Raw genomic sequence first — 19353 nt, 5'->3', positions numbered from 1 at the left:
CAAGAGTTACACAGAGAGAAGGAGAGGCAGAAAGAGAGAGGTCATCCATCCATTGGTTCACTCCCTAGATGGCTGCAATGGCCAGAGCTGCGCTGATCTGAAGCCAGGAGCCAGGAGCCAGAAGCTTCTTCTGGGTCTCCCATGTGGGTGCAGGGGCCCAAGGACCTGGGTCATCTTCCACTGCTTTCCCAGGCCATAGCAGAGAGCTTGATTGTAAGTGGAACAGCCATATCTTGAACCAGTGCCCATATGGGATGCCATCACTGCAGGCGGTGGCTTTACCCACTATACCACAGCGTCGGCCCCTATACCATCAAATTATTAAAGAACATTGGGGAAACCCTGCAAGACAATGGCAAAAGCCTCTTGGAAAAGACCCAGGAGCACAGGCAATCAAAGCCAAAATTAACAAATGGGATTACATCAAGCTGAGAAGCTTCTGCACTGCACAAGAAATATTCAGCAAAGCAAAGAGGCAACCGACAGAATGGGAGAAATTATTTGCAAACTACGCAGTTGATAAAAGATTAATAACCAGAATATATATATAAAGAGCTCAAGAAACTCAAAAACAACAAAACAAACAACCCAGTTAAGAAATGGACAAAGGACTTAGGCATTTTTCGAAACAGGAATTCCAAATGGCAAAATCTGACACATTGAAAAAACTCAGGATCACTAGCCATCAGGGAAATGCAAATCAAAACTACAATGAGGTTTCACCTCATTCCTGTTAGAATAGCTTTCATACAGAAATCAACAAACAACAAACACTGGCCAGGATGTGGAGAAAAAGGTACTCTAATCCACTGTTGGTGGGAATGTAAACTGGTACAACCATTGTGGAAGACAGTAAGGAGTTACCTCAGAAATCTGAATATAGAACTACCATATGAGCCAACCATCTCACCCCTAGGAATTTACCCAAGAGAAATGAAATCAGCATATTCAAGAGTTACCAGTACCCCCATGTTTATTGCAGCTCAATTCAGAATAGCTAAGAAATGGAATCAATCCAAATGTCCCTCAACTGCAGACTAGATAAAGAAATTATGGGATATGTACACTATGGAATATTACCCAATGATAAGGAAAATGAAATACTGTTGTTTGTTTACAACAAATTGGATGAAACTGGAAAACATCATACTTAGTGAAACAAGACAGTCCCCAAAAGTCCTATGTTCTTACTGATCTGTGTAACTAATAGAGCACCTAAAGGATAATCTATAGAAGTGAAATTGACCCTTTGAGATGTGATGACTTTGAACAGCCCTTGTCTTGATTGTTTAGGAACAGTTTTTCTTTTTTTTTTATACCACTCATTGAACACTATGTTAAATTAGAAGTTAATCTCTGGCTTGCATATTATTTTAATAACTGGAGAGGTACCTAATTGTATAAATTAGTTTTTAAAATAATTTAAAAATTTGATCTAGCAGTTAAAAGACCAGTGAGAATGCCTGCCTGCTTCCAACACTGGAGTACCTACTTTTAACTCCTGGGTCCATCTCCTAATTCCAGCTTCCTGCTAATGCAAACCTTGAGAGGCAGTGGCAATTGTTGGAACCCTGCCACCTACTTAGAAGACTTGAATTGATGTCCTAGTTCCAAGTTTCTGCATGGCCCCACCCCAGTTTGTTTTAGGCATTTGAAAAGTGAATCAGCATATGAGTTTCCTGTCTCTCTCTCTCTCTCTCTCCCCCCCCTCCCTCCCCTTCTCCCTCTGTTTCTCTCTCTCCCTCCCTCAAATAAATTCTAAAAAAAAGAAAAAAAAATAACAAAAATCATGTCACACACATACACATCTTTCTAAACTTTCAATTAGATTATTCTCTAGAATTCACTGACAGATTATTCCAAAATATTAAATATAAATCTTTGCAACAGTTATCTTTAATTTCCCATTTTCACTCATTGTCTTTTCCACTCTATTAATAGTATGGCAATTCTCATATTCTTTGTGTTATTCCTGACCATCATCAATACTTTTTTGAATAATAAAGCTAAACACCCCGTCTTGTACCTCTTCAAATTTGCTCCTATGCAATCCATTCTAGGCACAGCATTCATATAAACAGAATGAAGCATCAAGCTCTACTAAAGCTTTCCAATATTCTTAGAAAAACATCACGTCCTCCAGGCTAGGTGATCTGTGTATACACTAATGCATTCTGTCTTTCCCTACTCGGTCTAAATGCATTTCATACAATTCTTGTTTAAATTGTCTGTCTCTGCCTATTAGATTAGAAAATGCCACAAAGGCAGAGACTATGTTCACCATTGTTCCCCCAGTTCTTAACCCAGTGTCTAGCATATACTCAGTCTACATTGTTCAATAATGAAATCAGCTCATTTGTAACGTGGCTACAAGGATCATACATGGCAAGGATTTAGAATATAAAACAGAACAGAGCAGAATATAAGGTAATTGTGGAAGGCAGATGAAGTAAGTTGAAAAAATCTATCTAGATTTATAAATTGTAATTTCAAAATATAGTTATCTAAATATAAGAAAGAAAAGGAATTAAATATGTTCCCCATATATTTAACAATGAATATGCTTGGCATCTACAAAGTCAATATATTACAATTTTTAAAACGAAAATCTGGGCCGGCACCATGGCTTAACAGGCTAATCCTACGCCTTGCGGCGCCAGCACACCGGGTTCTAGTCCCGGTTGGGGCGCCGGATTCTATCCCAGTTGCCCCTCTCCCAGGCCAGCTCTCTGCTACGGCCCGGGAAGGCAGTGGAGGATAGCCCAAGTCCGTGGGCCCTGCACCCTCATGGGAGACCAGGAGAAGCACCTGGCTCCTGGCTTCGGATCAGCGCGTTGTGCAGGCCACAGCGGCCATTGGAGGGTGAACCAGCGGCAAAAAGGAAGACCTTTCTCTCTGTCTCTCTCTCTCTCACTATCCACTCTGCCTGTCAAAAAAAAAAAAAAAACGAAAATCTGTTACCCATCCCACCATGTATATTCTCTAATTTGCATGCTCAGTTGCTGATTTAATCGATGAAATTTAAAAGCAAGGAAGGCTTTTACCATGTCTTTCTGGATTAGAAAAATTCTAACAATTCTGTGTATATGTAGCAAGTTGAATAAATGCACGTATATACATTTCCTGTTCCAAATATGACTAAAATGATCATACATGAATTTTACAATGTATAATACCTTAAAGACAAAACTGGAAGGACTATGGCTTCAAAGTTTTAGACAACAGAAAGCAAACAGACTTGGCAAGTGACTTAGTGAAATGATTTGGAACTTGACTCCCTACAGAGAGACATGCCAATAAAAACAGGCTGGGACATACGAAGAATCTCATAACAGTTCACGTATTGAACCTACTTTCAAAGATGGAACTTAAAGCTAGAAATAAAATCAGGCACTTGCACTCTCATGTTCGTGATAGGACTAATCACAAAAATCAGGATACAGAAACAATCACCAGCTCATAAGCAAATGAATGGATAAAGAAATTGTGGCACATACATGCAATGAATTCTTTTTCAGCATTAAAAAAAAAAAAAGAAAGAAATCCTGTCATATATGACAACATGGATTAACCTGGAAGACATTAAGCTAAGTGAACACAAGCCACATACAGAAAGAAGAACACTGCATGCCTGTGCCTCTGAGAGGAATCTGAAACAGTCAGACTCATCGTGACAGAAGGCAGAACGGTGGTTGCCAGAGTGTGATGGAGAGGGAAACAGGAAGATGTTGGTTAAAAAGTACAAAGTTTCAGTTAGGCATGATGAATAGTTTACTGAGATCTAATATACAATGTGATGACTATAGTTAATAAAACTCATTTTTTTACTTGAAATTTACTGAGAGTACAGATCTTAAGGGTCTCATCATACATGCAAACAGTAACTATATGAGGTGAGCAAAATATTAATTTGTTTGTGGCAGACATTTCACAATGCATATGGGTATCAAAACACCAAGTTGTACACCTTAAATGTACGAGTATACGATTTCTGTTTGTTGCTTATATTCCAATAAAGCTAGGGAAAAAAAAGAAGTAATGCTTGTAAACTCTCCCCCTTTTCCACAGAACCAGAAAACTACCCTTCCCCAACATATTCAAAAAAGAAGTGATTGGGGCCAGCTCTGTGGCACAGGTTAATCCTCCTCCTGTGGTGCCGGCATCCCATATGGGCACTGGTTCTAGTCTGGACTACTCCTCTTCTGATCCAACTCCCTGCTGTGGCCTGGGAAAGCAGTGGAAGATGACCCAAGCACTTTGGCCCCTGCACCCACATGGGAGAACCAGAAGAAGCTCCTGGCTCTTGGCTCCTGGCTCCTGGCTCCTGGCTTCAGATCAGCTCAGCTCCAGCCATTGTGGCCATTTGGGGAGTAAAACAGCAGATGGAAGACCATTCTCTCTGTCTCTCCCTCTCACTGTCTGTAACTCTACCTCTCAAATAAATCAATAAAATCTTAAAAAAAAAAGAGTGATTTATTCTAATGATACTGGACTAGGGAACCTGTGCTCTTAGAAACTCTAAGCATAGAAGAAAGCAGGAATAAAATACCACTCTAAACACAAAGGCTTTAAATTGAACTCTACAATCTGAACAAAAGGTAAGGTCCTCACTGCTATTACCTTTCTCTGCAGCTAGAATCTTATCTCCCAGGCTTATCTCTCAACAAATTAGAGGATCTTTCCGCCAGACATTTTCCTTAAAAAGACTTGCTGATACTAATGATTTACAGTTCTTCATAGAAAAAGCAGGAGGCAGGGAAGGAAGGGGAAGCTAGCCCCTATCTGTGTGTGCAGAGATTCCAAACAGTGACTTATTCCCAAATATAAATAAACTTGTGAACGAAACTGTCATGAAGAAAAACAAACAGAAAAAGAGGGGAGAAAACAGAGATAAGGCATAGCAAAAGAACAATATTTCAGAAAATATATACTCAATAGTTTCAGAAAGATGTCATAAATAGGGGGATGGTATGGAAAAGAGGGCAGGAGAGTTTGGTGCAGTTGTTAAGATGCTGCTTGAGATGCCACATCCCATATCAGAGTGCCTGAGCTAGAGTTCCAGCTTCACTTCCAATTCCAGCTTCCTGTTAACACACTCCCTAGCAGGCAGTGGATGATGACTCAAGTCCTTGGATCCCAGGCCAGTGCCGTGGTGGAGCCGGTAAAACCACTGCTGGCAGTGCTGGCATCCCATATGGGTGCCAGTTTGAGTCCAGGCTGCTCTACTTCTAATAACAGCCCCTGCTAATGCACCTGGGAAGGCAGCAGAGAATGGCCCAAGTGCTTGGGCCCCTGAATCCACGTGAGAGACCCAGAAGACTCTCCTGGCTGTTGCCTTCAGCCTGGCCTAGCCCCAGCCATGGAGGTCATTTGGGGAGTGAACCAGCAGATGGAAGATTCTCTCTCTGTCTCTCCCTCTCTAACTCTGCTTTTCAAATAAATAAATAAATAAATCTTTAGGGGGAAAAAAGTGTTTGGGTCCCTGCCACCCGTGTGGGAGAACCAAAGAATTCTTGGCTTCTAGCTTGAGTTTGGGCCAGCCCCAGATGTACTGTAGGTATTTCAGGGAGTGAAGCAGTAGATTAAAGATCTGCCAGTCTCTCTCTTTGTTTTTCAAATAAATAAAATAAATGAAGAAAATTTTTTTTTAAAAAAATGGAAAAAAATCAGAGAACAAACGAAGGCTCTTGGAAATTAAAAATTAAGTTAGATCATCTAACCTGAAATTTTTAAATTAAATTTAGAAGATCTAGATGAAGTTCCCCAGTAAGCAAATTAAAAAGCCAAAATCAAAAAGAAAAAGAGAGAGACAGAGAGAATGGATTCATTCAGGTGGTCTAACGCAAGGAGCTCTAGGAAAATGGACACAAGGAAAGCAGACTGAACTGTCTGGCGGGCCCACTGAGCATCCAGACAATGAATTAAAAAAGATCATGGTATAGCCTCATGATATTTAATAAGACTGGGGAAAATGACAGAAGAAAGAGGAAAATAAGAAAAATAAAAAGGAAAACATACATCATATAGAAAGGATGAAGAGTCAGAACAGCTGCTGATTTTCTCATCAACAGCGTGGGAAAACCTTTAAACTTCTGAGAGGAAACGCTGGCAGGCTGGTATTCTACAGCTAAACAAATTATGTGGGATGAATGTGAAGTTGATTTGAAAAGGTTTAGGAAAAAAGGGCTCAAATTTATTTTCAGTAATCTTTTCTCGCTAAGCTCCACCAAAACGAAGGATAAACCAAACACTGTGAGCACAGCATGGGATCCAACACTGGAAAGAGGCCACGGGAATTTCAGCATGATGGTGAGGGAAACTCCCAAGATGAGAGCTGTGTAGCAGAAAGCCTAAATAACAGATTCTCTGTTGCATTTGACTATTTAGACAGGGATTTTATATTCTATAACAGAATACGGGAAGAACTAGTGTTAGTATGTAGAAAATAAAATCAAAAGGGAATGGAAATTATTCATAAATCCAAGAAAATATGAAAAGCATTTTAGAAACATGTACCATACTACTTCGCTTAGCTGTGAATGTAATTTATCTAATCAAAAACTACTTAGGCATGAAAAAGTAAGTGAATACTAAACATGTATGGAACAAAATATAATCCCACTGGAAGTATGGAAAGGAATAGAGTAGGAGGCATGACTACTAAATCCACAAGTTAAATATTAGAAACTGGTGGGTAATACCTAAAATGTTGTTAATCAGAAAGAAGAAGGATAAGCAAACAATGTTAACACATAGGAATAAATAACAGTGCAGCTGGAAGAGTTGAAAGTATTTAAAGGGTGGTAACTGTGGGTCAGCATGATGAGATTACAGCCAATCTGACATTTAGAATTATGTACATGACTTACTTTAGTGCAAGTAAAAATTAGAAGGGAGAATAAAACAAATGACCTATACTTTCTTAGGCCCATTCATTTTTAGTGACTGCAGGTTTATTGACCCCTCATGCTACTTTCTGAAAGTCACCTTAAATACTCAAGTTCTGAAGAAAATCTTGTGTCTCCTATAAATGGTCAATAACAAAAGAAATCCTGTTATTTACTCTTCCTGACAAAGTAATTCATTATGAAATTAACTTTTAAATCAAATTTTGAGTTAAGTTAGAAATATTACAACTACTTCCATAACTTCTGCTCATGTCAAATTGTATATACTCTTTTTTTCTTTTTTTAAACCTTTATTTAATAAATATAAATTTCAAAAGTACAACTTTAGGATTATAGTGGTTTTTTCCCCCCATAACCTCTCTCCCACCTGCAAACCATCCCATCTCCTACTCCCTCTCCCATGCCATTCTTCATTAAGATTCATTTTTAGTTATCTTTACATACAGAAGAGCAACTTTGTATATACTAAGTAAAGATTTCAACAGTTTGCACCCACACAGACACACAACGTATAAAGTACTGTTTGAATACTAGTTTTACCGTTAATTCACATATGTCTTATCCAGTGGTTCATTAATTATGAGTATGACAGCTAATTGCCATTACTCCAAGAATAATTTTAAAAGTTGGAATATTTTTGATAAATTATAATGAGACCTTTTCTTGAGTCTTGGAAGTCATGAAGCAGAAGCACTCATGCGACTATTCATACCGACTTCTGCCCAGTGGGCAAGAGTACACTTAAGATTCAGCCTGGAGAAAATGGTACTGTTTCTCATTGTCCCACCTGGAGACATTGCAGTGAATGAATCATAGGTTTTACTTTTTAACTAAATCACAAAAGATGCTATATCTCTGATTATCTATATTCCTAAGTAAGGCTCTATTTTAACATTTTGATCAATGTGCCATTGAACACAACTATGAAACTGTAAGTAGTGGTCAAATCTATAAAATTGTGACCTATATTTACAGATTGATGACCCATGACAAAAGTCCAGTTGCTTACCAGGAATGTGTTTCCACAGTGTCCACACACAACCCTTGTACCTTCTGGTTGGATTGGCAAAGCAGGCTGAGCTGGCTGTTCTTCAGAAATAAGCATTACTGGGCCAAGGGTGATTATGCGTCTACTGTGGAAATAGAAAGGAAACAACTTCACTATCCTCCAGATGGACTGAGGGCAAAACTCATAGCTTATGGCCAAAGACATGGGATATACAATTGAAAATGTGTACACTTATTATTTATTTTATAAACTAAATGAAATGAGTGTCAATCTTTGGGACTAAAAATATCATAAAGTCAGAGTAATCAATCAGGGGCAAAAAAATCAGTTTTTTTAAACTGAAATGGAAACTATATATTATACATTGGTCCTAATCGATGACCTTAGGAATCACTTACCTGACTTTCTAAATTTTTATAAGTTCAACCCAGAAAACATTTTCATTCCCTATTTAGGGAAAAAAGACTTGAGTCTGATAGAAGACTAAGTTAAAAACATTCTACAGTTAAAATGTGAGTCATGGTGTGCCATGGTGTGCCATGGTGAGTCGCAACTATATTTCTTAGCATTCCAGAATTCCTTGATATCTACTTAATCATACATGGAAAAAAAGCAAAATGGGAGCATCCTTTTCTTTATATTCTCCAGTCTAAAATCAAATGGTAGATATAAGTAATGCTCAAAAAGTCTGAGAGATCATAGGAAAAAAAATAGTAAAGGTCTTTATATACTTTTATGTGCACACATCTATAACAGCATTTAACCTGGGAAAATAATTCCAAAATTTACTGTATACATTATGTTTAGCAGAGACCAGGGTAGCATATAATGATACACATGACAACTGAAACACGTCCACATGGTTCATTATCTCAAAGGTAAACTGATTATTTTAAAATAAGTTCAATGAGTCACTGATTACAGCACATTACGTATTTATATAACATAAAGAAAACATTGTTAATTCAAGAATATTGTATCTTATAAATATCTATCTAATTTAGGGTCTGTAACTGCTTTGAGGACAAAGACTCAATCAGAACAAAGCCTGGGATATAATGAGTCTTAAATAAATTATAGTTGAATGAACAAATGAATGGAAAAATAAATCTTTATCTCTTACCAGTTGGGTCTAGGACATCCTATTCGCCGAGATGTGTCCTTACAAATGAGGAGACAATTACAAGGGCATCTAACATATTTCTTCCCTGATGGTGGGTTTTTGATTGGCTGGAGAAGCAGAGAAAATGCAAACAAAACAAATTAAGTAAAGTACAGATTGCTAAAGCTCATTTTTGTTTAAGAACGAAATGATTTCTTTAAAACTAAGGTTTCCCCTTGTGCTATCAAAGTACAGAATAAGGAAAAGCGTAGGTAAGCAGTTAAAATAACACAAATGTTGGCAAGAACTCTGAAATTTGAAGGTTTCAGAGATTTAACTATTAAGGGCATATTTCAAAATTAGTTCACACTGGTTTGGGAGGAATATTTAAGGAACACAAAGAGTTGTTTTCCCTTTAAATTCATAAGACAAAGTACATGTCTGCTCAGATTCAAACCATCTCAGAGGATTCTTGTGCTTGTCTGATTAGAGTAAGCTCAGTAAGAATAGTGGGGAAGGAAGAAAACATGATAAATTTGAACTTCTCTTAAACTTTACTTATTAGAATATGTGAAATGATTCATCTTGTAGCATATTTTAACTTAAGGACTTGCAAATAACTCTTAATATTAGATTTCTTAAAAAAATTAACAGCAAATTCAATAGCAAGAATAAATAACACCAAAGAAAATAATACTTGCAGCAACAGAATTTAAGCTTATTTAACTAAATAATGTATGATGCATTGAAAGAAATAAAAATTCTTTTTTTTTATTAGTAAGTATTTTTAGTTTTATCATCAGAAGTCCAAAAGTATTTGTGCAAGCAAATTTGGAATTTCATGACATTTCTAGTTACACATAGTTAGATCATTTATCAGGCATGTTTGTGAACTTGTGATGAATCCCAAAATGCATTGTTAAAAATTTTGCATTTGTATTATCAATATATACTAAAATATTCACATTTGCAGGAGACTTTGATAAGAATCCAAAAATTAGGAATTTCAAAACTACCTTTAAATCAAATTCATTTTCAAGTTTCCCATTGAGAAAGCAAACAATTGGTTTTAAAAATGTTAAGTCAATAAAAGATACAGAAAGATTAAGTTTCAGATAAAGTGACATCAAAGAGATCAATAACCAAATCTAACATGTGATTCTGGACCAGAATTTTTTTTTCATAAAGTACATTAATGAGGCAATTAGGTAAACATGATTTAAGTAAAAATATTAGATAATAGTATTGTATCAGTGTTAATTTCCTGCATTTGCTAATTGCACTGTGACCATATGAGTGAATGTTCTTGATTTAAGAAATTTACACTATAATGTTTTGAGGGTGAAAGAGTACCATGTCTGCACTATCCTAAAAGAATGTGAAAGGAAAGATTATTTCCTTAGAGATAAAGCTAAATGTAGTAAAATGTTGATATTTCGGGAATGTGGGCAATGAACACATGGGAATTATTTATATAATATAGATATATTTTATATAACATAGATATATTTATGTAATATATAATTTTAGTATATATTTTAATACATAAATATGAATATTAAATATATAAATATAAATCAATATTATACAATATAGATTTATACAATATATTATGCATTAATATATAACAAGAGTTGGATCACTGGAAATGGACCTGCCCTGGAGTCGAAGGATGCCCAGGTCAGAGCCACAGATCTTATTGGCTCTAAGCTGAAAAGCCCTTCACTCAGCCCAACTTCCAAACTGACCACTGCAGCTGAGGGGATGGTCAAGTAGGGTCAGCAACATTGTAGGCAGAACTGTAAATTTCTTGTTAGAGATGCCCCCTGCCTTTACCTGGCCAGCTCTCCTCCCAGGCCAGCCAAGTAATGAAAGTCAACAGAGTGCCTTCCCCTAGGAGGTTCACACCTCCCTTAGGATATACCCCATGTGAAGAGATAGATAGGTCTGGGCCTCTGAATTTACAAGGCCTAAAGCCCACCAGATTATTATCAAGCCCCTTCTATCAGGTTCTATTTGCCTCTCAATCAGAAAAATTACTTGTAGCTTAGACAGCACCTTTCTTAGCTCCTCTAATAATGACTCTGTCCTTTGTTCTAGGCCCTGTCTAGTGCACTTGGGCCTCATTCCTTTGTAATCATAACCTCTAAAAAAAAAATATATATATAATATATATAATATATAATATATATAATATATTATGCATTAATATATAATATTCATATAACATATATTTTATTTATATTATTTATATATAATATTAAATAATCTGTATTATATTATTTATATTATACATATAATTATATATAATTGACATTATATAATTATATAATATTCATATAATGTATAGTATGAATATATATTATATATTCATAAAATATATAATTTATATATTCATATAATATATAATATACAATTTATATAATATATAATTTACTTATATATTATATATTACATAATTATATAATGTTGATTATATATAATTTTGTGTATTATAATTATAATATTTATATATTATGTAGTTATGTGATATATAAATTATATAGTTAATTATATAATGTTAATTAATATTGTATACTTATATAATAAATATTTTGATTGGCTGGAGAAGCAGAGAAAATGCAAACAAAACAAATTAACTAAAGTACAGATTGCTAAAGCTCAATTTTGTTTAAGAATAAAATGATTTCTTTAAAACTAAGGCTTCCCCTTGTGTTATCAAAGTACGGTATAAGGAAAAGTACAGGTAAGCAGATAAAATAACACAAATGTTGTCAAGAACTCTGAAATTTGGGTGTTTTAGAGATTTAACTATTAAGGGCATATTTCAAAAGTAGTTCACACTGGTTTGGGATAAATATTTATATAATTTATTATATAAATATATAATATGAATATATTCTTTATATCATATAGATATATTATTTTCCTAACTTTTCTGTGTCTTAGAATATCAAAAAATAGATTTCAAAAATTTAAATAAATAACCTTAGTAGGAATACATGTACATACATGTGTTAGCAATAAGCCACTCCTAATTTGCTACATTATAGACAACTAAATCTGAATGTCTAAAATTCACAAACAACCAGAATGTATATCTGAAGTATCCATAAAGATTAAAAAAAAAAACTGGTTTAACTTTTATACATTCACAATTTACCATTAAGTAAATGTATGCCTGAAAAATGACAGGATTTGTTTTTATATTTCATTTTTTATCTTTATATTTTTGTTTTTATACTTCATTCCTATCTCACTTCTACAGCTCAGTTCCTTCATCTGTAAAACAAGACAAATGAACAAGATTTCAAGCCTGGGTCTCAGTGCCAGCTGATTTCATATCACATCTGGTCTGCAGTGAAGTGCAGTGGGGTGGAAGGCAGTATCCTCACACATACCTTTTAAAATTCATACTTGGGAAAATACACTTTACATATGGCCAGTAAAATCAGCACTTTGCTCCTGTAGTCTCAACAAGAAACTCCATGAGGTAGATAGTATTATACCATTTACGTGAGGAAACCACAATTAGGAGAAGTCCCCAAAGATCTACGAGTACAGCCAGCGGCTAAGTGGTGGAATGAGGACTCAAACTCCAGTCTCAGCCTCAGAAGGCCAGGTTCCTAATCAGTTACACAGTCACTGGTGCTACACCTTCCCCAGCATCTCTCAGATTTCCCACACAGTTGTCCTAGAAACCTTCACCCATTTCACCCTAATTCTGTTTTCCAAGTCTTGCTAGCATTTTTCCGTATTTTTTTTTCTCTTTCTCATACACACAGACAGTACCTACTTCCCTTGCCAATTCAACCTACTGAAACAAAAAGCACTTGTATTAGCCTTATTGTGTTTCACTTTTCCATCGCAGGTGGATCAGGTTCCTATCAAAGTGGCTACACAGGAGGGTGGCTACACACATACCCTGTTTTAGGTGATGGCAAGAGAATGATTCATAGTAAAACTGAACATAGGACAGAGGCAGTGGACACAAGGGAATTGTTTTTGGATCCAAGCCCACCACACTATTGTTTTCAATCTAGCAATTCTACAACAAAGTCCTAGTCCACTACCACTTCTTCATGCATAAATTTAAGATCACATTGCACTTTAAATTTTAGCAAGCAAGATGTTAAGGTACTCCTCAACATCTTTTTATTTTTTTTTCACTTTTTTTCTGCTATGATATTACCTATTCCACACAAGGCAATTAATTCAATTAGACTGTATTCACTTTCTCTAGAGTTTTTTAATTATTTAAATTTCTTTACTACACAAGGGCAAGAATTATTTAAAAATTTCAGTTCAAGTGTCCTTCAGTGGATTAGCAGTTTATTTAGAGCTAAACCCCACTGATTCTACATGAACTCATCACTCCTAAGTTGCCAGATGGACCGTTTGCTAGATCCACAGGGACTTTGAGATTCCTGCATAAATGTCCTAGAAGTCTGGGTTTACTTCCCAGTGTAAACATAAAACTTTAAAACATTTTTTCTATTCATTGAAGAATAAAAGTTGGTATGGCTGGAGCAATAAGAGGAAAAAATAACACTAATGTCAAATCCAAGAAAATCTGTAAGGCAGTTTTTTTATTGCTACTTATGTCTAACAATTCCTATTCACTTGTGAATTACACAAAGAGCACTGAAGAAGTTAATGCCGATTCAATGTACTAATCAGTGCTCAGTGAGTTTTATAGTATCATCTACTTGTCAATAAAGTTTTTCTACAAATGATGCCCCTTTAGAAAAAAAGTATTTAAAATGGAATATATCACTTCATGCTTAAGGTTTTGTGACTTGTCTACAAAACATAAAAAGCCCAGTATCTATGTGTTACAGTTTTTAGAGACAAATAATGACTAGCTTTTTTTAGACTTTCCTGAAGAAAATAATTTCATTTTTATATTTTATATAAATGAAATTAATAATAAACCTAATGATGAATGTAGAACTGCATTTCATCTAAACCAGTATATGCCTTACCAGTTTACTACTTGAAATGGTAAAAATATTGCTTAAAATTTAGTTGCTCTTCAGAAAGTTCAGTTTAAAAAACTTCAATTTTTTTAACGTTTCACTAAATTAATATTTAACAAATGAAATAAAAGGTCAAGCTATTTGTAAATACTTCAGCATAGATGTCAATAATAAATGCATAATCATAAAGGCCAGAAAAACAATACTGGTATCCTATAAACTTAAGTTTAAATATTTTCCACATAAGAACAAAGTCCATCTTTGCAGTGAAGTTTGGCATATTTTCATTTTAGTGAAAACCAGAATATATTCAGTTGTGATATGGGGAGATCATGAAGAAAATTACAGAACTGCCATAGTCAGTCTCAATTTACAAAGTAAAGAGTCAACTGGCATTATATTTAAATCACCGTGAAGTTTTTTTAATGAGGTCAGCTTTAAACACATGAAGACATCTTTGTATGATAAAGAGACAGATAAAAGAAAAGTCAAAACAGATTCCCATATTTGTATCCAACCCATATCTAATTTTTAGAAATATTGTTGAGGTATTTCCCGTGAGAATAAAATGTCAGATAACAATTTATGCTTTTATTAATGAAAATCTCCACTTACCGTAGCTTCATTGCACACCGTACACTTAACCACATGCTGGTGAAGTTTGCCATCCAAATTGATTAGAGACTGGCACACACGGCAGTTTATTACTGGAATACCACTGGCATCTGGACTAGCAATGGCGGTATATGGTGGCGGGAGTTCCGCTGGAAAGATATTAGTCACTGAATGAGGATCTCAAAGATGACATTAGGATGGGTTTGAGTATATAAGCAACAGATGCAAAGCGGAAACACAAAATCATCCTCTCACCCCCATCTTTTCACTTACGTTTTTAAAGGTAGTCAATGTATCCTTGTTTCAGAGCATAAACAAGTATGGGACTATCTTGTGTGTGTTTGTGTGTGTGTGTGTGTATTTAAAATTTAAAAGGCAGAGTGAATGAGAGAGAGGGAGAGACAGAAAAAGATGTTCCATCCACTGGCTCGATCCCCAAATGGCCACAATAGCCAGGGCTAGGCTAAACCAAAAACAGGAGCCAGGAACTCCATCTGGGTCTCCCATGTGGGTGGCAGGGTCCCAGGTACCTGAGCGATCATTTGCTGCCTTCCCAGGTGCTTTAGCAGGAAGCTGGAATGGGAGCGTGGAGTATCCAGGACTTCAATCAGCACTCAAATATACAATGTTGGAGTCCCAAGTGCAGCTTAACCTGCTGCGCTGCAACATCTACCCAAAATAATATTTTACTCTGATAAAATTGAAGTCATGTTTGCTTGAGTCTTTCCCAGTGACCCAGTCCTTTGTACTAATCTGTGCTCAACATATCCACCCCGTTCCCAGGTGCTAATTAGTAAAGCCTGTTACTGGGGAGTGGTGACTTTCGCCCAAAGTACAAATCTTACAGTAGTGATCTGACCACCAAGAAGCACAAATGGTCAATGAAGGCAGTTTTAAAATCACTTATACAAATGCATAAATTGTGCAGTGTCATGCTCTCTTTTTATACTGGAGCCAATATAATTACTGCTGACTACGACAAGAATAAAATAAGGTTTTGGAGGCAGTCAAGGAGAGATGAGAATGAATCTAGGAAAACTAAACTTATCAGCATCAAACAAGGATGGGAACCATGTTAATTATAAACACAAAGCAAAAATAAAGAAAATTGAACAACTTTTAGTCTCAAATTACTACTTAAAATTAAAAACCTAAAAAAAAGTCCATCAAAAATTTATATGTAAAAAAAAGCGATGTCTGGGCTCACTCCCCAAATGGTCATAGAGACCAGGTCAGGCCAAATCCATGAACTCCATTCAGGTCTCCCACGTGAGTGCCAGTTACACTGCCTTCCCAGCCATGTTAGCTGAGAGCTGGACTGGAAGCAGAGCAGTAGGACTCCAAACAGCACTGACTTAACCCTCAGAACCACAACACATGGACATATTCATAGTGCTTTTGAATATGTTTGAAGATTTTCTTAATGCAAAGACACAGACATCCTACTGTTTGTTTTTGGGGTTCTTTTTTTTTTTTTTTTTGAGAGAGGGAGATTTAAGGCTGACTGAGTGGGTGAAAAGTGAACGCCTAGTTTCAGAATACGTAGTCATCTACCAGAAGGTGCACATTTGTTACGAGTCAAAAAAGGAATCCTGATACAATATGCTGGAATGGGATTTCTATAGGCGACTGCCTAACCTCTTTCCATAGCTGTCTCAATTATAGGATATAAGGCCCTTTCAAGATAAGGTTTTGTTTTAGGATATTTGGAATGAGCCAGACCATAACACATGATTGAAGTACCCCGTCTCAATATGCTCTTATAATACTATAACATACAATCACAGGGCCTGCGCTGTGCAGTAGCAGGTTAAGCCACTGCCTGCAGTGCTGACATCCCATATGTTCTGCTCCACTTCTGATCCAGCTGCTGATAGCCTGGGAAGGCAGTGGAGGATGACCCAAGTGTTTGGGCTCCTGCATCCATGTGGGAGACCTGGATGAAGCTCCTGGCTCCTGGCTTCGGCCTAGTCTAGCCCTGGCCATTGCGACCATTTGGGGAGTGAACCCATGGATGGAAAATTGATTCTCTATCTCTCCCTCTCTCTAATTCTGACTTTCAAATAATGAATAAATCTAAAAAAAAAAAAAATCACAATACCTAATCATGAAAAAGGCTAATATTTAAATAGAGGTTTTCTATCAACTACTCTAAATTTTGAAATTTGATATATTTTTTGAAGATTTATTTATTTGAGAGGCAGTTAGAAAGAAAGGGAAAGACAAAGAGGCCTTCCATCTGCTGGTTCACTCCCCAAATGGCCGCAATGGCCAGAGCTGAGCCAATCTGAAGCCAGGAGCCAGAATCATCAGCAGGGAGCTGGATCTGAAGTGGAACAGCTGAGACCTGAACCAACACCCACATGGGATTATGGCATCAGAGGCTGAGGCTCAATCTACTATGCCACAGCACAGGCCCCATGAAATCCGATATTTTTAAAAAGAGTTAGAGTATAACATATTGTGGTATGTTTAAGATCCTCATATGATCACCTGGCAAGCTTGGGATTTAGCACCTAGGGTTTTTTTTTTTTTTTTTTTTCCCCCCCAGACTGAAAAGGATTAGCAACAAGTGTTGTTCATTCAATTGATTCAGAAGAAGTTCTGCACCAGCCACGGTTCTGAAAGAGGCCACTCTGACATGACAATGTACATTGCTGGGAAGCTTAAACCAGAACCCTGCCGAACACTGAACTTGAAAAGAAGATATACATGTCATGAGTCAACAACACATTTAAGACTTAGCAATTTGCAAATTAGTTTCTCAGCTCTCAAAAAAGAAGACATAATTCTGAGGAGAAGAATATATATTTCACTACATATATGCGAATGCTGTTTTTAACACTTATAAATGTCATTATTAATGAAAGTTGGTTTCATCATTTCCTAGAATTACAAAGTAAAATGAAATAGGTTTCCCATGATCTCATGATCTATTTTACACAGAATGATAGAAAATAAATTTAAAGACAACTGCATAAAGAAAACAAGTGCTTAACAGGTGAAGGAAGGCATCAACATTGTCACTACATACAAGGGCACTGGAACCCATCCACTTTAAGCAAAAGCTATGCTCAAAGGAATCTCCTATATTTCAATAGGTAATTTTTTACAAATTTATTCATTTGAAAGAGTTACAGAGTAAGAGAGAGGAAAAGAGAGAGAGAAAGAGATCTTCCATCTGTTGGTTCACTCCTCAAATGGCCCCAAAGGCTAGAGCTGGGCCAGGCCAAAGCCAGGAGCCTGGAACTCCACCCACAACTCCTACGTGAGTGGCAGGGGCCCAAGTACTTGGGTCTTGGAGCTGGATTGAGAGTGAAGCTGCCGAGATTAGAACAACACCCATATAGGATGCCAGCATTGCACACGATGGCTTAACCTGCTACGCTACAATGCCAGCCCCCTCTGTGCATGATCTTAAGAATCATTTGAATGGTATGAAAACCAACAAAATCCTGTGAATTCTTCCTCTAAGATTTGTACAACAGAATTTAAAAAATTATTTAGTTGAGAGAACAGGCTCGCATCTGCTGGTTCATTCTCCAAATGCCTGGACATCCCAAACTGAGCTGGGACCAGGATCAGGACTAGGAGCCAGGAACCCAATCCAGGTCCCCCATGTGAGTGGCAAGCACCCAACCACTTGAGACATCACTGCTATCTCCCAAAGGAAGCTAGACAGGAGCTGGAGCCTGGTATTGAACACAGGCACTCTGACATGAGACACAAGAATCTTAACTGCTGATTAAACACCCACCTTATGTACTACGTAAATTTTAATCTGTCAAAAAAGAGAAGTTTTCAATGACAAAAACATGCCCAAATCTACTCTTCTGAAGGCTTGGGAAGTAGAGGAAATGAGCAGAACAGCCAGTGAAGATTAGAATGTTAAAGTAGAGGGGCAGGCACTGTGGCACAGCAGGCTAAGGCCCTTGCCTGAAGCACCGGCATCCCATATGGGCGCCGGTTCGAGACCCGGCTGTTCCACTTCTGATCCAGCTCTCTGATATGGCCTGGGAACGCAGTAGAAGATGGCTCAAGTCCTTGGGCCCCTCCACCACTGTGGGAGACCAGGAAGAAGCTCCTGGCTCCTGGCTTTGGATCAGCGCAGCTCTGGCCATTTCAGCCATCTGGGGAGTTAACCATCGGATGGAAGACCTCTTTCTTTCTCTCTCTCTCTCTCTCTCTCTGTCTGCCTCTCCTCTCTCTGTAACTCTGATTTTCAAATAAATAAATAAATCTTTAAAAAAGAAAAAGAAAAAACTGTGCTTGAGATAGATGAAATGGTCAGGAGACACTGGCCTGGCCCTAGAGACAAATGGAATCAATCCAAGAGATCAATAGAATGACAGCAGATGCAGCCTCATAGCTACACTCCACAGTGCTTCCAGGCCTGTCATTTCAATTTTCTGTTCCTTACTCCTGCCATAAGCTAATTTAGAGATATTTCTTGTACTTTGACCTCTCTCTGTCACTCAGCTTTTACTCCAAGGGAACCTTCACCTATAGCTCTATCTCCTCTTGAAAAGAACTTATACTCTCACAACACTTATTCCAGAGCTGGTAAACTAACAATAATTAGCTACTTAGTTCTGTTCACTTTTTCTCTGTTTACTATAAAATAGTGAACAGATCACCATGCTCATCTGTTTTACATGTCTGTATTAGTTTACAAACTCCGCTGTAACCAGAACTCAGAGTCATTAGATCTTAAAAGTCACACTGGTCCTTCATTTGAAG

General features: G+C 36.9%; 1 protein-coding gene across 1 annotated transcript in view; it reads right to left on the bottom strand.

Annotated features, from left to right (window-relative positions):
• PIP4P2 (phosphatidylinositol-4,5-bisphosphate 4-phosphatase 2) overlaps positions 1–19353 on the bottom strand; it is a 67952-nt gene that overhangs the window by 26647 nt on the left and 21952 nt on the right. Inside the window, exons 2-4 of the mRNA XM_062189507.1 lie at positions 14614–14762; positions 9041–9147; positions 7918–8041 (exon numbers count right to left, since the gene is read on the bottom strand). Coding sequence (XP_062045491.1) covers positions 7918–8041; positions 9041–9147; positions 14614–14762 — 380 coding nt within the window. The remainder of the gene's footprint in view (positions 1–7917; positions 8042–9040; positions 9148–14613; positions 14763–19353) is intronic.

The sequence above is a fragment of the Lepus europaeus genome, chromosome 4 (genome assembly GCF_033115175.1).
Source record: "Lepus europaeus isolate LE1 chromosome 4, mLepTim1.pri, whole genome shotgun sequence".
In the NCBI taxonomy this organism is placed as follows: domain Eukaryota; kingdom Metazoa; phylum Chordata; class Mammalia; order Lagomorpha; family Leporidae; genus Lepus; species Lepus europaeus.
The sequence above is the reverse complement of the archived record's forward strand: the minus strand, read 5'-3'. Positions and strand labels throughout refer to the sequence as shown.